Source organism: Pan troglodytes, chromosome 5, assembly GCF_028858775.2.
Source record: "Pan troglodytes isolate AG18354 chromosome 5, NHGRI_mPanTro3-v2.0_pri, whole genome shotgun sequence".
Classification (NCBI taxonomy): domain Eukaryota; kingdom Metazoa; phylum Chordata; class Mammalia; order Primates; family Hominidae; genus Pan; species Pan troglodytes.
The window spans coordinates 60782120-60804721 of NC_072403.2; the positions used below are offsets into that span (position 1 = coordinate 60782120).

The window sequence follows — 22602 nt, forward strand, 5'->3', positions numbered from 1 at the left end:
GCACTAGACTCTATACCTTATTGCCTACTAAAAGATATTGTTCCAGAAATTCTCCCCTTCTCCACTTCACCTCCCACCTTCTCTTGCACTATTAATTTTACTCTTTACTGTAGCATTTCATTAGCATAAAGACATACCGTTATTTCTCTCACCTTAAAATATTTTTAGATTCTACATATGAGTGACATCACTCAGTATTTGTCTCTCTGTGTCTGCCTTATTTCACTTAAAATAATGCCCTCCGGGTTCATTCATGTTGTAACAAATAGGATTCTTTTTATGGTCGAACAGTATTCATTTATACACACACACACACACACACACACACGCACACACCACATTTTCTTTGTGCATCTGTTGATGGACACCTAGATTAAGTCTCTATCTTAACATCATGTTGTACATGATGATTACACACAATTTTATGCCAATTAAAAAATAAAAGGTACAACTTCTTTTGATTCAGCTCTACCCCCAACTACTGTTCAATTTCTCTGCTTCCTATTGTAGCCAAATTACACAAAAATAGTTTTCTGTATCTTCTATATCTAGTATCTGTCCCGATTCTCTCTTAAATGCCTTCCACTGAGGCTTTTGCTGTTCCTTCTCCACTAAAACTATTCTTGGCCTAGCAGTAGGATTTGAACCTCTCAAGTTCACCTTCCTTCTTACAAATGCACTGTCTTTATTGGTGTTCAGTATTCCACCTGCCCTTTGTTTCCTCAGTCTCCTTTGCTGGGAATTTTTCTGTTATTAGACTTCTTAACTTGGAGTGTACCAGGGCTTGATTCTTGGTCTTCTTCACTTTTTCTCCCTTTTCTCTCATACCTTACAGTCAGTCCATCCATAAGACCTTTGGACTCAAAGATATCCAGTATCTGGCTATCTCTTTTCATCCCTGACACTACCATCTTGGTCCTACACACTGTCACCTCTCACTTCTCTTGCACCAGTAGTTCTAACTGGCCTCCATGTTTCCATCCTTGCTACCTTTTTTAAAGCCTATTCTTAACACAGTAGCCAGAACAATCCTTTCAAAACATAACCAGATCATTTCATTACTTCAACTCAAAACCCTTTAATAGCTTACAGTCTTATTCAGAAAAAAAAATACTGAAGGCTTTTAGTGACTTTAAGACATTGTGATAACTCTCCCATTCTCATTTCATTCCTGCTATCTCCTTTCTGATTTTTGGATTGCCAGAGCAGAGTCGCTGGTTTCCTCTGCCTGCAAGAGTCTTCTTGCAGATATCAATGTGGATAATGTCATTTCCTTTAAATTCTATTCAAAGGACACTGTCTCAGAGAGACCTTCCCCGAAACCCCCAAACTCCTCCTGAATTTCCAGGAACCCATGATCCCCTATTCTGCTCTTTTTTTTTTCTTCAAAAAACCTATAGCTTGTTACATAATTGATTTATTTATTATCTTTATTACTTATTATGTCTTCCCCCACTAGAATGTAAGCTTCATAAGGGCGGGATTTTGTTCTTCTTGCATGGCCCATAGTAGGTGGTCAATAAATATGCCTGGCACATAGAAGGTGGACAACCACTTAAATGATTTTTCCCCTTCTGCTAGCATTATTTTACTTTCATTCCAACAATCAACACAGACTCTACATCTTAGGGACCTGTCCTTTAGGGCATTTTCCTTCTAAATTATATCATCTTTTTAATTCACTTTTTTCTTTTGCTTATTTTATCTGCTAAAGTAATTTTAGGCAAGTATAGCTGGCCCTTAAACAACATGGGTGTGAACTGCTTCAATCCACTTTTTGCAGATTTTTTTTCAACCAAACATGGATAAAATACTCCAGTATTTAAGGGGTGTGAAACTCACATATATGGAGTTCCTGCTTTCCATATATGTGGGTTCTTCAGGGCTGACTGTGACTTGAGTATGTGCAGATTTTGGTATATGCAGAGGTCCTGGAACCATTCCCCCAGTAAACTGAGGAACAACTGTATATTTAATTTTTTGGTCTTCAAGTCATCTTATACTCTTTCTCCATCTTTCATCCTTTCCTAGGTATATTTCTATTTCTAGAATATTTTTTTTCTCTGTCTCAGTTCCCCAAGACTTTTATTCTTAATGACTGGTTCAAAAAATCCTACTTTCCCCTGGAAATGCCTCTTAGAAAAATTGTAACACTGGTTTCCACCTTGTCCTCTTTGTCTACCTTACAGGCAGTCTTGAAATCCATGATTTGGATTCACCCATTTTTCAAAATCCTACTGAAATGCAGATTTCCTTTAAATTAAAGCTAATATGAAAATGACTTAGTGTTACAAATCTGCATATAGTTATTTGCTTATTTTAATATGGTTTATCTTCTGTTTTAGAAAATGAAATGTATGTTTGTATATACATACATATATGTATTTAATTTTTAAAATTTTATCTGACCTTTACTGAAAGTAAGCAATTTCTTAAATCTTTTTCTATCAAGGATCTAAAATTGTTTCATATTCTTATATTTAACAGGTCATTGCTTTAGTGATGGATAAATTTACAGATGTGGACATTTTCAAAGAAATAGTTGAGGCATCAACTCGAGGAGTATCTGTTTACATTCTGCTTGATGAGTCTAATTTTAATCATTTTCTAAATATGACTGAGAAACAAGGTTGTTCAGTTCAGCGTCTCAGGGTAAGAATTCTGTTTTTTTTTTCCTCAAGTATTTTATGTGTCATTTTCAACTCAGTCAAATGTAAGGCATCTTAAGGTAGATGAATATAAAACTTAAAAACAAACAAAAAAAAACCTATTTAAGGTTATGGAATGATTGATCACAGAAAGGTCCCCTGTACTTTTTAGAATGCGACTGAAAGCACATCTTCATGAGAGTGTTTGTTTGTTTGTTTTTGAGATGGAGTCTTGCTCTCCCTCCCAGAGTGGAGTGCAGTGGTGCATTCTCAGCTCACTGCTACCTCCGCCTCCCAGGTCAAGCAATTCTCCTGCCTCAGCCTCTCGAGTAGCTGGGATTACAGGTGCCCGCCACCATGCCCAGCTAATTTTTTTTTGTATTTTTAGTAGAGATGGGGTTTCACCATCTTGGCCAGGCTGGTCTTGAACTCCTGACCTCATGATCCACCCACCTCGGCCTCCCAAAGTGCTGGGATTACAGATGTGAGCCACCGTGCCCGGCCTTCATGAGGGTTTCATATTGTGCTTTTACTGATTAATATTTAATACATCAGTTTTGCATGCACAGCTTTGAAACCAGTGACTCTGGTGCTTCTATGGTTCAGCATGTATTGCTTATTAGAATCATTTCACGTAGTATTTTCTGTTACTTTTGACTTTTTAAAAGGAAGGTTAATTTTAATTTTAGTTAATTTATCATCAAGGCATTATAACCCAAAAGGGTTTTTTATAGTCAGAGGCTGAGTGATTTTTGATGCCATTCTGTGTAAATATAAAGTGAAATCTCCTATTTAAGCTATGTTGAAATGTATATTTTAAATGATTACTTTCATTAAGGATTTAATATTTGGGAGTTTTTTTTAATTACCTCAAGTAAATTTTTTATATTAAGATTCTATCATGATATGGATTTTGGTTTTCAGAATATTCTTTTCCTAGCCATAATGTCTGCTTTTTATTTACATATAATTCTAGAATATTCGAGTGCGAACAGTAAAAGGCCAAGATTATCTTTCAAAAACAGGGGCAAAATTCCATGGAAAAATGGAACAGAAATTTTTGTTAGTTGACTGCCAGAAAGTGATGTACGGTTCTTACAGGTAAGATCATTGTGTTTAATTTCAGTGTTATCAATCGTTTAGATGATTTATTAGTTTCAACTTTTAATATAATCAGTTAAGCTCTTCCTTAAAAGTAAAAAAAAAAAAAAAAAAAAAAGAGAGAGAGAACACTTCCATGGAGATTAGAGACCTAGGTTTGAGTTATGAGTCTGCCACTAAAGAGCATTAAGATCTTATGCAAATCATATAACTTCCTTGAGCTTCAGATTGTTCATCCAGAACATGAAGACATTGACCAATATCTAAGGTTCCCTACAGCTCTATGGTACTAAAAGTGGTTTTGCTCCTTATGGAAACATTACATAGTATGGATTTAGTTACAATCGTTTGTAAAAACAGAAGCTATTTACCACTTTAAATAATCTGGTAAATGGATTTCTCTTATTTTGTATTCTTAAGAATCTGATCAAAGCAGAACTGGCAACCCAGTCCAGGTGAGGCTGGCTCGAGAGTGTAAGCACTGCCCTAATACTCTCTTGTAAATAAATCCCCTGGCTTCAGTCCTGAATCAGATACATAGTGAGGCTACATAAACAGGAAGATAAAAGCACCACCAAATACCCATGAACTGCTAGGTCACTGAGGCAGGGTAGAGTCATTATTAAAGACTGAGGGAAGAATCCAGAAGAGCTATGGATGTGAACACGACTGTGTAAGGCGAAACCTTTGTCTCCTGTCTTAGTAACAGAAAGTCCATGAGAAGGAGGTATCACATTGAAATGGTGGCCTTGGGCAAGTTACTTTATTTGGTTGCACTTTAGTTTGCTCCGCTATAAAATAAGTCATAGAACTGGCCTCATATCATTGTTGCGAGGATTAAATGAGTTCATGCATCCCAAACCCCTAATGTTAACTATTATTTTAGGACTTGATTTGTTACTTTCTGCTAACTCTCTCTTTAAGCTCGGGACCTTTTTAAAAAAACGTGCTGTTTGGAGTTCCAAATGAAAACATATTAACAGCAGAAAATACAGCTAGTGCTTGAAATTAGTGAGTCCTTTTAAAGACTCATTATATGTGAATATATTTGTCCAGACCCACTTGGTTTTGGAGAGTTTTTAATTGAACTTTTAATTAAAATTGAGAGTTCACTTGACTTGTAGAATCATTGTTATTTAAGCTCATCATAATTAATAGTTTCTATGGTTATTATTTAAGTTTTAAGATTATCTTTGACAGTAAATTTACCTCAGCTTTGTTTTGCTGCCACTAGATATTAATAGTTGCTAGTGTTGCAATGACTGTAGTTGAGCTACTTTTGATTAATGTGGGGGGAAATCAAACAGCAGTGACAAAAAAATTATATATCTCTATCTTTCTGTCTATATCAGAAGCCAGAGGCAGAATTTAAGTTACTATTTATGATAGTAACTATAGAATTCCTAGGACCGTGGATTATAAAAAATTCGTCACAACTCTTAACTAACACTCTATTCTCTGTGTTATCTCAAGTTCATTTTAAATATATTTCTTTAAATAATTTATAGTTGTAATCATTGTCCTTTTTATTTTTTCTGACATTATCATGGACCTTTCCTGTTGCTAACAATATTCGAACGAGATGTGGTAGACTAGTTTTGAACTAGTTTGGTTAAAAGTGAATTTCCTTTTGGTTTAAAAACAGCCTTTGTCCCTCACATTCTGGTATTGCTATTGTTTTCCTCATAGGCAAGTTGAAAATGCCTTCTTCTTTAATTCGGTATTCTTTGCCATGGGATATCATTGGATTCTAAACTCCTACCATTCCTGGAGAGGCCCAGAATCTGTATTTACCACAGTTACACATTGTGTGACAGCTCACTCACATGCTGATGATTTTATCAGGAAAACATGAGGAGTTTTTTCATAACATGATACTAACATTGATGAATGTTTAATAAAGCATTGTCTATAAATCAAACTGAGAGATAATTTTATAGGCTTTTTCATTTTTAATCTCATGAGCTCAATGAAAGTTACTTTCAAAAGACAAATTGGCTGAAGTTGGCACCTCTCAGGTTCCATTTTTAACCACACATAAAAATCATCACAGTTGAGGTCCAGGCTGCAACCAGCATACTGTTACTATTTACATTTGATGGACTTTAAGCCCCCAGCCAGGAACTCGGAATTTTTAAGTCAACTTCATGACTAATATCTGACAGTGTGTGTTTAGTGGAGCTGGGAGTAGACAGTTTTTTTTTAATCCATGAAAATATTTGCACATTTTAAAAAAATCAAATATTACTAAAATATGTGCAGTACAAAACAGTGACTTTTGTTTTCCATCTCTAGCCAACTCTGATCCTGATCTCCAGATGCAGTTGCTCAATTCTTTTAGTTGGTTCTTCTGATATTTATTTCATCCCTTAAATAACATGATTATGTTATTCTTTTTTGATTTACCAATTTCATATATTATCTTGGCTTTTTATTTTTGGAGAATTGTATTTCCTACCTACTATTCCTTCTTGTCTGCATTATAGTTTTATCACAATTTTTGGTTAAATGAGAAGTCCAGGTCTACATTATTGAAATTGTGTCAAAATGGATCACTGATGAGCCATAGAGTGATGTACGTTTCTTTTTTCGAAACAAAGTTAATAATGGCCATTTTGTTTTTATTAATTGTGTTTGTTTTCTATTTATCTATTGCTACTTCTTTCTCCAGTTGACCACATAGATTTTGCAGCACATGAATGATTTTCCCAAATGCTCAGTTACAACCAACCATTTATGACATCCCATCTGAACTAGCAGGTCCTTAAATTGGAAGCACACCTGGGGGCCTGGTATTTTTCATATTTCTAAGTGATTTGATCCATGATTTCTTAAATCCTGTATTTCCTCATTTTGTTTCCAAGTCTTCATTTTTCTCCCAAGATTGCTCAAGGACTTTTAAATTAAAAAATTTATAATTCTAAGTCATTTATGGCTTAATGTGGGATGGAACTCTAAGTTGAACCATTTTTCCTCCAAATTGGTAAGGTATTACCCCATAATCAAAGTTGCTGCTGAGAAGTTTCAGCAATTATTATTAGTCACATTCTTTTCACGCAGCCATGTTTTCTTTCTTGAACCTTTCAGAATTTCCCTTTTTGCCCTATTTGTTTTTGTTTTTTCTAGTTTCTTGAGGTATAAAGCTAGGTTGTTGTGTGAGATCTTTTAGCTTTAAAAAAATGTTTTATTGATAAAAATACATGTACATATGGTATAGGTCATATTTTTCATATTTTATTACATGCATAGACTAGGTAATATTAAGTCAGAGGAGATATTTTTGCTTTTTTAATATATGTATTTACAGCTATAAACGTCCCTCTTAAGAGTGCTTTTGCTACATCTCATAAATTTTGATATCTTGTGTTTTTATATTCATTTGTCTCAAGGTATTTTCTAATTTCCTTTGTGACTTCTTCTTTGACTCATTGGCTACTCAAAACTGTGTTGTTTAATTTCCACATATCTGTGAATTTTCCAATTTTCCTTGTACCATTGATTTCTAGTTGTGTTCTGTTGCAAGTAAGATACTTTGTGTGATTTAAATCTTCTTTAATTTGTTGAGGTTTGTTTTGCCTAACGTGGTCTGTCTTGGAGAATGTACCATCTGTACTTGAGAAGAATGTATATTCTCCTTTTGTCAAGTGTTCTCTATGTGTTTGTTAGGTGCTGTTGGTCTGTACTCTTGTTCAAGTTGTCTGTGTTCCTTTTGATCTTCTGTCTCATTGCATTCATTATTGAAAGTAGAGTATTGAAGTCTCCTACTAATACTGTGTTGCTGTCTGTTTTTCCCTTTCAATTCTGTTAAAGTTTGCTTTGTATATTTAGGAGCTCTGAGGTTTGCTGCACAAATACTTATAATTGTTATATCTTCTTGGTGAATTGACCCCTTTTTTATCACATAATATTCTTCTTTATCTCTTATAAGTTTTTTTATTTTAATTTAAAGCCTGTTTTTCCTGATATTTTTACAGCAATTCCTGCTTTCTCTTTTGGTTACCATTTGCATGGTGTATCTTTTTTTATCCTCTTACTTTTAGCTTATGTATGTCCTTAGATCAAAAGTGAGTCTCTTGAAGATAGCATATATTTGGATACTGTTTTTTTTAATCCATTCAGTCAATTAAAGTCTTTCAATGAGGTAATTTAATTCATTTACCGTTTAACTAATTACTGATGGAGAAGGACTTACTATTGTCATTTTTTTTCCGTATGTCTTGTAACTTCTTTGTTCTTTTTTCCCTCTTTTACTGCAGTCTTCTGTGTTTTGTTTTGTTTTTTGCACATATATGCTTTGATTATCATCTCATTTCCTTTTGTGTATATTCTAAAGATATTTTCTTTTCAGTTATCACTGGAATTACATAAAACTTTTTTTTTTTTTTTTTTTTTTTTTGAGACGGAGTTTCACTTTTGTTGCCCAAGCTGGAGTCCAATGACACAATCTCGGCTCACTGCAACCTCCGCCTCCCAGGTTCAAGCAATTCCCTTGCCTCAGCCTCCTGAGTAGCTGTGATTACAGGTGTGCACCACCACGCCTGGGTAATATTTTGTATTTTTAGTAGAAACTGGGTTTCACCATGTTAGCCAGGCTGGTCTCGAACTCCTGACCTCAGGTGATCTGCCCACCTCAACCTCCCAAAGTGCAGGGATTACAGGTGTGAGCCACCATGCATGGCCTTACATAAAACATTTTAAAGTAATAGCATTTTATTTTAAACTGATAACTTCAATCACATATGAAAACTCCACACCTTTATAGCTCTATTCCTCACTTCACATAATTGTTGCTCCAAATTACGTATTTATATATTGTATAGCAATGAACACAGATTTAAAGTTACTTTTTATATTTTTCACATTTAAATTCTATGAACCACATCTGCAATAGTACAGGTCACTTCATTTGTCTACATATTTACTTTTACTGGAGAACATGATATTTTCATAAGGCTTTGTGTTGCTCTCTACCATCCTTTTATTTCAACTTAAAAAGATTCACTTTAGCATTTTGTGTAGAGTAGATCTCCTAGTAGTGAACTCCCTCAGATTTCATTTATCTGGGACAGTCTTAATTTCTCCTTCCTTTTGAAGGACAGTTTTGCTGGATTTTTGGTGTTTTCAGTGTTTTTCTTGTAGCTCTTTGATTATGTGGTCCTGCTTCATTGTTGCCTGCAAACTTTCTGCTGAGAAAGTCACTGATAGTCTAATGGAAGCTCCCTTGTATGTGACAAATCACCTTTCTTTTGATGCTTTCAAGACTTTCTGTCTTTGGCTTTAAACAGGTCTGATTATAATGTGTCTTGGTGTAATTCTTTTTGGATTTATCCCAGTTTGAGTTCTTTAAAATTTGTATGTCAATTTTTTTTCCTCAGACTTGGGAAGTTTTTGTCCACTATTTCTTCAAATAAGTTATCTGCTTCTTTGCCTCTCCTCTTTCTGAGCTTCTCATAATGCAATATTGATCTCCTTGGTAGTTCTATAAATTCTTTAGTATATCTTTGCTTTTCTTCATTCCTTTTTTTTTTCATTTTGCTCTTCTGACTCAATTATATCCATGACCTGTCTTCAAGTTTATTCATTATTTCTTCTGCCTGATCAAGTCTGCTGTTGAATCCTTCTAATGAATTATTCAGTTATATTTTTTCAGTTCCAGAATTTCCTTTTAGTTTTATTTTATAGTTTATCTTTGTTGATATTCTCATTCCATTGGTATGTCATTTTCCTGATTTTGTTTACTTGTCTGTGTGTGTGTGTTGTTGATTTTTTTTTTGTTAGTTTTGTTTGTTTTTAGCTCATTGAGCATTTTTATAGCAGTTATTTTAAATATTTAATCAGGCAGCTTGTAGATCTGTGATTCTTTAGGGTCAGTTTCTGGAGTTTTATTTTATTTCTTAGGATTGGGCTGAGTTTCCCTACTTCCTCATATGCCTTGTAATTTTTTGCTAGTATTCAGACATCTTAAAAATAATCAGTCACCTCTCCCAGTCTTTGTATACTGTCTTTGTTCAGGGGAAGACCTTTACCATTCAGCCCGGCCACAGATTCTAGGACCTTTCAAATCTTTTCTGACCTCTCGTTCCCTTGGTGTCTGCCCATGGAACTGCAGGTTTAACATGCTGCTTACCTCTATTTTCAATGATTTCTAAACTCTGGTTCCAATCCTACTAGCACTCAGGTAAGATAGAAGCCAGTCTCTTGGGCTGCACTGAAGACAAGCCAGAATTATGATCCATAGTCTACTCTTTTGTTTCCATCCTGAGGGAGGAACCCCAGTCTGGGGGCTGGGGGAAAAGTTTCTCTCTGTTTGCTTCATGCTGTACCATATGGGGGAGGAATAGGAATGAGCTGGCCAAACATCACAGGTTTTTCAACCTGTATGGCTGGAATATAATGTTCTGGGTGCTCTATCTTTTCAATTGGTCGCTAGCATTTCACAGAGGTCTTCTGTTTCACATATTGTTGTTAACTAGTGTCTCTATGGGGTACGTAGGGCTTGTAACTTTCTAATCTGCCACTTTACTGACCTTGTGTTTGTGTTTTCGGAAGTATTTTTATTTGTAGTTTGTGTCTGTTTCTTCTAGGTGCCATTTTCCAGCTTGTTTTGATCTCTGATTGCATCTAAGCTCTTAAGCTTTATAAGCTGTCTTTGAAACTTTGTTTATTCATCTGTTAATCTTTGTTATGTGTTTATATTTAAGAATGAGGGACTGTAAAGCTGATTAGAAACTGAGCGGGAAATGCTTATCAACGTTTGAGTTTACAGCTGAATGATAGACTGGGGACCTGGCAACTTTACAGGAGAATCCCCGACTATCAATATAAATATCACTTATCTGGGGTTTTTCAATGTTTCCAGAGAATAATGTCTTTCTCCAAAAGATTGTCAAAGGAGATGGAATTTGGAATGCAGTCAGAATATGATCCTAACTGAAGATATTCTAGAAGCAGAATGGGAAAGAGAGCTGAGGGTCTGATAAGTCTCATTTTTAGCTCACCTTTATCCCAGTCATGGTTTGTTTAAAGTTTCTGAGTTCAGACTTTCTCTGGATTGGTTTCTGCTGAAGTAAACCTTAGATTCCTGAAAGGGATAGGAAGGAGTGCTTCATGGGAAAGGAAAGAGTAGGGAACCTGGAGGCCCAACTGCTCTATATGAGACTTTCAATCAATCTTCCTGTTTCTCTATTTTCATGACCTTTCTAACCCACCATTTGTAGTACCTTTTGATCCGATGTTGAATTCATAAAGATTCTGCTGGGCCCATCTGGCTTATTCTCATTGCTGCTCACCTCATGCAAACTTCCTCTAAGTCAGCCACCACTTCTCCATCAGATTTCTCTGTTCTAAACATTTATTAAATACTTTCACTTGCTACTTCCCTTTTCCCTTTGCTATCTTTTTAGTATTGTGTAGGAAAGAAAAAGAAATAAACCTGCATGATAATCCAGATTTGATGTAAACCTTTTAAGTTTTCCACCAACATAAACATCTTTGCCTTTTAGTCTTGATTTTGAAACTAATAGTTCATTTATATTATCATTTGTTTATTTACAACTAATGTTTTTAAGTGTTTACAATATGCCAAGCACCGTTCTTAGCCCCTGGGAGTGCAGTCCTAAATAAGGTACACAAGATTGCTGAGCTAAATTTTATTTTAGTGGGCACTGGAGACAGACAAAGGAAGAACATATAAGAAACCATCTGATAGTGGTAATGGGGTATTGTATAAATGAAATCAGGGGAATATGATAAAGCATGATCAGATGGATACTTTGAATAGAGTGATCATAAATGTCTTCTAAGAGCATGTCAGCAGGGGAAGAGATATATTGAAGAGGGAACAATAGATAAAAGATCCTGGGGCAGATATCTGGGGGATAGCAGAAAGGCCAATGTGGTAGGACCACATTAAGCAAGGGAAGAGCTATCCATAGTAAAACTGGAAAGCAGGCAGGGTAGGAATTATCTTAGGCCAGGTAAGGAGCCTGAATTTTCTTTTAAACAAAACAGAAAGTTCTGTGTGGGAGTGTGACATGACCCAATTTGTTTTATGCAAAGATCACTTCTGCTGTTCTGTTGATTGAAAAATGAGCAAATGAGAACACTAAGAGTCAAATTAGCCGATAATGCTAAGACTAGGGTGATAGTGGGATAGGACTGATTTGTGAGAAGTTTTGCAAGCAGAGTCAACAGGACCTTTTGGTTCTGAAAAAGAGGGCATTCAAAGATGACTGCTTGTTTCCTGTCTTGATCACCTGAAAGATGGCTGAGTCACTCACTTAAGCAATACTAGGGAAGAAATAGGTCGGGGAAGGAGGAGTGCTAGATGACAACTTATGAGTCATACATGTGAGGCTTGCAAGGCCCACTAAAATTTTGAGTAGAGATTGGACACAGATTCCAGAGATGAGGAAGAGGTCAGCACTGGCAATACGGACTTCGGACTTCGTAGTTAATGGCATAGAAATCACCTATGATAATAGAGGAATACAGAGATCATTTCCAAGCCCTGAAGCATGTCTGTAGGTTTTCAGATTTACTTACTGAATATATTCAATGAATGTCTTCCTGTTGCCTGAAACTTTATTACAATATTATTTTCTGATTTACTATAGCAGGGAAACTTTTCCAATTGCCACACATTCACCAACACCGTATCTTCTTAGTTTTCTAACCTCAACACTTGGAAGTTGTTTTTATTTAATAACGTATGGATGTTCTTTTGACATGAAGTCTTTTGGTTCTTTCTTCTTACTACTGGCTCAACATTTTCACTCATTATTCCTATTTCTACTTTGGTTGGGCTCTTACTTTTAAGTCTGTACTACAATAGTACTACAAATAGCTACTAGAAAAAAATAGTTCCTCAAACATCTCTTTCTATTATAATTTATCCAAATTTGGAAACAAATTCTACATAATCAAACTTTCTGTTTTGTTTTCAAGATTTTCCCCACTAGTTCATCAGTCTTTTATATGGCTTCTTTGCTCCAGCTATATATAGTATGTTTTCTGTGTTCAACTAGAACATGACCCTTATTGCATTCTTCCCTTTTCCATATTTCTCCCTCCACACAAATTGTCTTCCCACATCTTTTGTGTCTGAACTGGGAATCTAGTCTTTATCAAAATATTGCAGAACTTCACTTTCTTCTTGGATTTCCTCATACTTGATAGTTCACTGTTCATTCCATTACTTGATGTTTCTAATATTTTGAATTCATACCTTTAGTCAGATTGAAAATTTCTTTAGTTACTTACTTTTATACCATTTCTTTTAAGTCAGCCCAGTGGCATAATAAATATTCCTCCTGTATCATGCTTCCTATAGGCATACTAGATAAAATTAAGCATATCCAAATAACAAGATTCTTAAGTTACATGCTCCTGTTTGTGATATGTAATATTTTGTTTATTTTAAATGTTTAATCTGCACATTCTTTTAATTATTTTCCTGCATTTTTATTGTCTCCTTTATAGAAATAATAAGATGCTTCAATGTGGAGAGTGTCTCTTTTTTCTTTTGTATTAACCCCCATTGTGTCATATACATTACTTTATGCATAGCATAATAGCAATTCATTTATTTTTCAGTTCAGTTGACTGTATATTAAATCATTATATTTTCAAAAATCAGATTTAAAATTTGATATGAATTTTAAAGATAGCTGTTACCTCTAAACTCTAGGAAAGGAATTGGAGCTTCCATAAAGTACTATAAAGTCATACAGACATTAATTTCCTAAAAATTGTATTTTATATTAAAAGATCCTGATTGGCATTTTGACTGGCATGGTTTCTGAGGCCTGCATTTACTAATACTATGTACAGTGAGTACAGTGAAGTCTGCCCTTTAATGATTGAGGCAGCTGGCCACAAATCCTGTTTACAGCTCTTGGCATCCTAAATTACACTTATTGAGTAAACCACAGAGATAACAGTCTGAAAACTTACCGACTCTTAAAATACATGCATTAACACAGCTGTATCTTACATTATATCATGTTATAGCTATGAGACATTGTAGCTATTATGCTGTCCGTATCCTTACATTGGACACGAGGAAAGTGAAGCCCAAGCTCATGTGTCTACAATTCAGCAGAAACCAGGCCTCTCGACTTTTTCTCCAACACTGGCTTTACTGCATTCTGCCAAGATGGTATATATGAAATATAACATCAGTTTTTATGCCACAAAGTTTTGACACAGATGTAAAATACACAGCAAATTTTTCTTTATTTTTTTTAACATTCTATTTTATTTATGTCATTAGTGTTTGGGGAACAGTTGGTTTTTGGTTGCATGGATAAGTTCTTTAGTGGTGATTTCTGAGATTTTGGTGCACCCATCACCCAAGCAGTGTACACTATACCCAATGTGTAGTCTGTTACCCCTCACCCCTCTCCTACCCTCCTCCTCTAGTCATTATATCATTCTTCGGACTTTGCATCTTCATATCTTTAACTCTCACTGATAAATGAGAATATACAATACTTGGTTTTCCATTCCTGAGTTACTTCACTTAGAATAATGGTCTCCAATTCCATCCAGGTTGCTGCAAATGCCATTATTTTGTTCCTTTTTATGGTTGAGTAGTATTCCATGGTATATACATACCACATTTCTTTATCCACTTCTTGGTTGATGAGCATTTAGGCTGGTTTCATATTTTTGCTGTTGCAAATTGTGCTGCTATAAATAGGCATGTGCAAGTGTTTTTCATATAATAACTTCTTTTCCTCTGGGTAGATACCCAATAGTGGGATTGCTGGATTGAATGGCAGTTCTACTTTTAGTTCTTCAAGGAATCTTCATACTGTTTTCCATAGTGGTTTTACTAGTATACATTTCCACCAGGAGTGTAAAAATGTTCTCTTTTCACCACATGCATGCCAATGTCTATGAGTTTTTTATTTTTTAATTATGGCCATTCTTGCTGGAGTAAAGTGGTACCTCATTGTGGGCTTAATTTGCATTTCCCAGATAATTAGTGATGTTGAGCATTTTCTTTTGTATTTTTGTTGGTCATTTGTATATTTTCTATTGAGAATTGTCTATTCATGTCTTTTGCCCATTTTGATGGGATTATTTGTTTTTTTCTTGCTGATTTGAGTTCCTTGTGGATTCTGGATATTATTCCTTTGTTGGATGCATAGTTTGCAAATAGTTTCTCCCACTCTGTGGGCTGTCTGTTTACTCTGCTGATTATTTTGCTGTGTAGAAGCTTTTTTGTTTAACTAGGTTCCATCTATTTTTCTCTGTTTTTGTTGCATTTGTTTTGGGGTTCTTGGTCATGAATTCTTTGCATAAGCCAATGTCTAGAAGAGTTTTTATTATGTTATCTTCTAGAATTGTTATGGTTTCAGGTCTTAGATTTAAGTTTTTGATCCATCTTGAGTCGATTTTTGCTTAAGGTGAGAAGTGAGGATCCAGTTTCATTCTTCTACATGTGGCTTGCCAATTATTCCAGTATCATTTGTTGAATAGGGTGTCCTTTCCCCACTTTATGTTTTTGTTTGCTTTGTTGAAGATCAGTTGGCTGTAGGTATTTGGCTTTATTTCTGGGTTCTCTATTCTGTTCCATTGGTGTATGTGCCTATTCTTATACCAGTAGGATGCTGTTTTGGTAACCATAGCCTTGTAGTATAATTTGAAGTCAGGTAATTTAATGCCTCTAGATTTGTTCTTTTTGCTCGGTTTTGCTTTGGCTATGCAGGCTCCTTTTTGGTTCCATATAAATTTTGGGATTGTTTCTTCTTATTATGTGAAAAATGATGATAGTATTTTGATGGGAATTGCATTGAATCTGCAGATTGCTTTTGAAAATGCACAGCAAGTTTTTCTTTGGACTTCTGGAAAGTAGTGGATTCAAAGCCAAAATTTGAGTTGCGTTGTTATTTAAAATAGGAACATGAGGATGGGAAAACATGTAGTGCATGTAATGATGGAAAATATTCTAAATAATGATAGCCAAAGAAAAGTACAAAAACGTAGTCATTAAGTGATACTTTTTTTAGTAGAACTATATGTTATTATCAATCTTTTAAATGATTAAAATTTTTCCATTTTTTTCCCCAGTTATATGTGGTCATTTGAGAAAGCTCACCTCAGCATGGTTCAGATAATTACAGGACAACTTGTTGAGTCCTTTGATGAAGAATTTAGAACTCTCTATGCCAGATCCTGTGTCCCCAGTTCATTTGCTCAGGAAGAATCAGCAAGGGTGAAGCATGGAAAAGCCCTCTGGGAAAATGGCACTTACCAGCATTCGGTTTCTTCATTAGCATCTGTTTCCAGCCAGAGAAACCTTTTTGGTAGACAAGACAAGATTCATAAACTAGATTCTAGTTACTTCAAAAACAGAGGGATATACACTTTAAATGAACATGACAAATATAACATAAGAAGTCACGGATACAAACCTCATTTTGTTCCTAACTTTAATGGTCCAAACGCAATACGTCAGTTTCAACCCAGTCAGATAAATGAAAATTGGAAAAGGCATAGTTATGCTGGGGAACAGCCAGAAACAGTGCCATACCTCCTGCTTAATAGGGCTCTGAATAGAACCAATAATCCACCTGGTAATTGGAAAAAGCCATCTGATAGTCTCAGTGTGGCGTCCTCATCACGGGAAGGCTATGTAAGCCACCACAACACACCTGCCCAGAGTTTTGCCAATCGGCTTGCGCAGAGAAAAACAACAAATCTTGCAGACAGGAATTCAAATGTTCGGAGGTCTTTTAATGGGACAGATAACCATATCCGCTTTTTGCAACAACGAATGCCAACCCTTGAACATACCACAAAGTCATTCCTACGTAACTGGAGAATTGAATCCTACTTAAATGATCATTCAGAAGCTACACCGGACTCAAATGGATCAGCTTTAGGTGACCGATTTGAGGGCTATGATAATCCTGAGAATTTGAAGGCCAATGCCCTTTATACTCATTCTCGGCTTCGTTCCTCTTTAGTATTTAAACCCACTTTACCTGAGCAAAAGGAAGTTAACAGTTGTACAACTGGCTCCTCAAATTCAACTATCATTGGTTCTCAGGGAAGTGAGACACCTAAAGAGGTCCCAGACACCCCTACGAATGTACAGCATTTGACAGACATACCCTTGCCAGAATCAATCCCCAAGCTCCCATTGCAGTCAGAGGCACCAAAAATGCACACCTTGCAGGTTCCTGAAAACCACTCAGTAGCCTTAAACCAAACTACAAATGGCCATACTGAATCAAATAACTATATATATACAACCTTGGGTGTAAATAAGCAGACAGAAAATCTAAAGAATCAACAGACTGAGAATCTACTTAAAAGGCGAAGTTTCCCGTTATTTGACAACTCAAAAGCCAACTTAGATCCTGGAAATAGTAAGCATTATGTATATAGTACACTTACCAGGAATCGAGTTAGACAACCAGAAAAGCCCAAAGAAGATTTGCTGAAAAGTTCTAAAAGCATGCACAATGTGACTCATAACTTGGAGGAGGATGAGGAGGAAGTTACCAAGAGAAACCCTCCAAGTGGCACTACTACCAAATCAGTTTCCATTGCTGCTTTACTTGATGTGAATAAAGAGGAATCTAACAAAGAACTTGCTTCAAAGAAGGAAGTTAAGGGTTCCCCAAGTTTTTTGAAAAAGGGGTCTCAGAAGTTAAGGTCATTACTTAGCCTTACCCCAGATAAGAAAGAAAATCTATCCAAAAATAAAGCACCTGCCTTTTATAGATTGTGTAGTAGCTCTGACACATTAGTTTCTGAGGGTGAAGAAAATCAAAAACCAAAGAAATCAGACACAAAAGTTGATTCATCTCCTAGAAGAAAGCATTCTTCCTCATCGAATTCTCAAGGCAGCATCCACAAGAGTAAGGAAGACGTAACAGTTAGCCCATCTCAAGAGATAAATGCTCCACCGGATGAAAATAGAAGAACACCTTCTCCAGGTCCAGTTGAAAGCAAGTTCTTGGAAAGGGCAGGAGATGCCTCTGCCCCAAGATTTAACACTGAACAGATCCAATACCGAGATTCAAGGGAGATTAATGCAGTTGTTACCCCTGAAAGAAGACCTACTTCTTCTCCAAGGCCAACGTCCAGTGAGCTTCTACGATCTCATTCAACTGATCGGCGTGTTTACAGTCGTTTTGAGCCGTTTTGTAAGATTGAGAGCTCTATTCAGCCAACAAGCAACATGCCAAATACCAGTATAAATCGCCCAGAAATAAAATCTGCGACTATGGGCAACAGTTATGGCAGGTCTAGTCCAATGCTTAATTACAACACTGGTGTTTATCGCTCATATCAACCCAATGAGAACAAGTTTCGAGGATTTATGCAAAAGTTTGGAAACTTTATACACAAAAATAAATAGCTATTAAAATGCAAAATGAATGAGGCTATCAATATTTGTCCAAAGAAAATTGTGGACAGTCTTTATAACATGCCAATAGATTTTCCTAAGGACAGAATTATGGGTATGATGTATATGTTCACCAGTGTCCTAGTATAAAGTTATTTTTCTGTGTGATAAAGTTAGGGTCTGCTGTAGATAGAATTTCTCTGTAAACACATGATTTGTAAGTGGTAATGGTAAAAATAATAGATGTATTTAAATCATTTTCTTTAGACTGAAGATTTTAAGTCTCACTTAGAAATTTTTGTGGACGATGTATGGTGTATGGTGTATGGATTTTAACCATTTCCTTTTAAAAAGGTCATACTACCCTCAGTAACCCTTTATAACATGTCTTTATAGTGTTTTCATATCTTCAAAAATATAAGCAAATGGGACAAAGCCCTTTTTTAATATTAACTTGAAATTCTACGGGATAACTTGTTATATTTTATTAATATTATTTTTTCTGTGGATCATTGTACAGCTGTTTGGGCAACAGCAGTACCTTTTACATTTTTTATTTTTTATTTTTTTATTTTTTTTTTCTGCCTGAAGTGTTTGCAAAGTATCAGCCTCATGTAGTATAATGACGTTCATAGGAATTTATTTTCCTCAGCCTTTGAAAACGGTCTGGGATGTGCTTCTTTCTACACTGGACCCAGGGAGCTGTCCCCCTCTTACCCATAGGCTGCTGATTTTTTATAGTCATTCCTTACTTCACATTTAGGACAAACCAGTAGGAATTTAGAAAATCTGAATGATTCCCCCTCCTTTTTCTATTGTATAAAAGCTTTTAGAAATGTAAATTTCTGCCTAAATTTTTGTTAGATTGGCATGACAATGCTAAGGGGTCTTGCTTGCGAAAATTCTTGCTCTTTTTTTTTTTTTTTCTTTTGAGATGGAGTCTCGCTCTGTCACCCAGGCTAGAGTGCAGTGGCGCAATCTTGGCTCACTGCAACCTCTGCCTCCCAAGTTCAAACGATTCTCCTGCCTCAGCCTCCTGAGTAGCTGGGATTACAGGTGCACACCACCACACCCAGCTAATTTTTGTATTTTCAGAAGAGACGGGATTTCACCATGTTGGCCAGTCTAGTTTCAAACTCCTGACCTCGTGATCCTCCCGCCTCGGCCTCCCAGAGTGCTGGGATTACAGGTCTTGCTCTTCTTTAAGTTGTGCCAAATATGATATGACTGCATAGTGTTTTCGTAAGAATACCATTGGGAAAATGAGAAGTTGTACTGGGCTAGTTCTTCCATGATTTGAGGATGATATTCAGATTATAAGATACCCTTTGTCTTTCTTACAGTAATGAAGTATAAGCTCCATATCTGTTCCAGAGACTTTAACTTGACTTTGCTTCATTTACAAAGAACAGAGTTCAAGAAGCAGTGCATCCTGTGAGAAGTGTGAAGTGTTTGTACATCACTTTAAATATATTACTTAATATATTCTAAGTTGCTGTGTGGAGCAGTATACTGTTGTTTTAAAAATGCAAGATTCAGACAAATTTTAATATTATCTCATTAAAATAATTTAAATAATGGTATAAAATATCTATATCATTAAAATAATTTTCCATAGTGTTTAGAAACCATGAAAAAGAAAACATAGCAGGAGAAAATATGACAGGAAAAGAAAACCTAACAAAGCCCAGAACCCACAGTTAACCAAACTAGACTGACTTTGTTATTACCCATTCTTTGTTAGTGTTGGATGGGGAATTAGGATAATGAGCCATTAGGCAGTTCTGAAATGGAAAGCCCTGAAATTTAGTGCAATGTAACTTTAAAACTGAAATTATATAAAGAGTAGAAGTTTAATCATGTTTAATTACAACCAAAAGCCTGTTGCCTTTTTGTACAGAAATCTCCTTAATTTCAGGACATATAGATAGCTTATAGAAACATCCTTTTAAATAGTTTGTGAGCTCTTCCTCTTCAGTGGAATTGAGGAGTACAGAATGCTTTATTTCATCATCCCCTGACAGGTGACTTAGGCTTTGCACAGCAGATTTATTTTTCTCTGCGTTTTTTAAAAATTGTTTTTCTTGTATCTTTTTTCTTCAAAAATGTCTATATTTGAGAATATGTACATAACAACTTTCCAAAGTCTCTGTGGCCAAAAAACTCTCCAGGGATAAGACTGAGCAAGAATATAATACTTCAAAAAATATACAGCTACTGTTTAAGTTTTAAACAGACACCATCACAGTTTGGGGATGAAATAGTTTTAAGCCATATACTTTCTTTCTTTTTCTCCCCATATTAATATTGGGGGACAGATAATATCACTTTGATGTACATTGATATTAAAGTTTGGTAATGCAGCTTTTACTGTCTACATGGTACTGTACATTAGTTTTTAAGCAGAAACACAAGAAAAATGGGTATAATTTCAAAGTAGTTCTTGGCAGATGGCTAGAGAATACTGCAAGTGACCCTGTATCCCGAATATGCAGATATGCCTCTATTACAAGTTTGGGATTAGCCATAATTCTGACATGGTGTGTTCGGGTATGGGTATATGTTGTCAGTCTACACTTGTGGAAGCAAATATCTTGTTTAATCAAGATGATGTCTAGTGTCACCTAGATAAATAATGCAAAAAGTTTAATTCTGGCTGAATTCAGCTTTACTCAAGATCCACATATTCAAGTATCATTCCACAGATATTTCTGTGTTCTGTGAATATCTGTTGATTCTTAATATGCCTGTGGCTAAGGGATGCAAAGTAGAATTGCTTTACATTGACTATATATGTGACATGTACGTTTTTTTTAAAATAACTTTATCATGATATTCAGGTAGATCCTGGGTTCTAGAATATTTAAAACAAAAGGATAAAATGATAAACCAAAGAGTCAACTTGTTAACTTTTCTTTTTTAAGAGATGGGTTCTCACTAGTATGCCCAGTCTGGACTCCAAGTCCTGGGCTCAAACGATCCTCCAGCCTCAGGTTCCTGAGTAGCTCAACATTTTATGTATGTACGATATTATAAAGAAATATTCTTCCAAATGAACTTTTGTTTTTAGATCAATAAATGAATAATAAATAATTTTGTACAAACATCAATATATTGTAAGCTATTGTTTTTTTAAATCTTCATACTCTGCATTTCTGCATTCAAGCTCAGTCTTTCACTTAGTTATTCTAATCAGGAATTTAGATGTGTACATATTTTTAAATGTTTTTCCATGAACTTTGAAATCACCTGTAAAACATTGTTTTGATTACCAATTATATTTCATATAGTAATTTATTCATATTTGAAATTCAGTGGCAATTCTCTTCCTTTAAGCAAAATATTATAGATACACATTCTCTTTATTTCTATTATACTATAATATAGTGGTTACTTTAAATAATTTTTACTTTTTTTTTTTTTTTCAAGACGAAGTCTTGCCCTGTCACCCAGGCTGGAGTGCAGTGGCGCAATCACAGCTCACTGCCACCTCAGCCTCCTGGGTTCAAGCGATTCTCCTGCCTCAGCCTCCCAAGTAGCTAGGTTTACAGGCACCTGCCACCTAATTTGTATATTTTTAGTGGAGATGAGGTTTCACCATGTTGGCCAGGCTGGTCTCAACCTCCTGACCTCAAGTAATCTGCCCCAACTTGAGCTCCCAAAGTGCTGGCATTACAGGCATGAGCCACTGTCCTGGCCTAATTTTTACTTTAAAAGATGGAGAATCTTTAAAAAGGAAAAAAAAAGTGATGGTTGACTTCTGTATAACTTCATAGCATTTGGTTTGAGTCAAATATTCTATATGCACATTTGTATTAATGACATTAAGTAACCTACAGTCTGAGAGTTAGTGAATTAAAACTCAGAATTTATTAGAAAAAATATCCTTTTTATCACAGCTTATGAGGTAATTGAAATAGTGTGTATTGCAGATTAAAAGTTGTGTCCTTTTAAAGGCAAATGTGCTTTTTAACTAGTTAATTATAATGAATGGTAGAACAAATTAATCATAAATGCCAATGTTTAAGAAAATCCTACTTCAGTTAGAATAGTAAGGGAAATGGATAAGACTTCACTTTTGTGGCCATCTGAAAGGAAAGTTATAAATAGGTTCAGTTGGTTTAAGGAGTCAAAGACCATCTTGAGTAATTGGACCTGGGAAAGATGGAAGGGCATTGTAGGGGATATGTGTGTATCCTGTCCAGGGAAACACTTGACATAATGGGAATTACCTGAGCTTCAAGCAGTGAGAAAAGCAAGAGATACACAGAAGAATATTTCTGAGTTAACAAAGGGGTGATATGTTAAGTTTGGACATTCCTCCTATAATATTAATTTTTCAACAATCTGTCTCATTTATTTAACACTCATACTGGGGACCTACTTTGTTCCAAGTGTGTAGGTTATAGTAGGCTTTTGACGGAAAAAAATAAAATTAAAAAAAAAGGGTTGTCTGGATAATCAGAGGCTGCCAGCAAGTTTTCA

The 22602-nt window shown here is 35.4% G+C and overlaps 1 protein-coding gene across 3 annotated transcripts in view; it reads left to right on the top strand.

Annotated features, from left to right (window-relative positions):
* Positions 1-21227, top strand: part of FAM83B (family with sequence similarity 83 member B) — a 97837-nt gene extending 76610 nt beyond the window's left edge. For 2 of the 3 annotated variants that reach the window (XM_009451491.5, XM_054685899.2), the window contains exons 3-5: positions 2488-2652; positions 3625-3749; positions 15828-18145. In XM_009451491.5, coding sequence (XP_009449766.1) covers positions 2488-2652; positions 3625-3749; positions 15828-18129 — 2592 coding nt within the window. In that variant the 3' untranslated portion in view covers positions 18130-18145. Of the gene's footprint in view, positions 1-2487; positions 2653-3624; positions 3750-15827 lie in introns of all 3 variants that reach the window. The other variant, XM_518551.9, reaches the window with a different exon arrangement.
* Positions 21228-22602: the final 1375 nt, after the last annotated feature.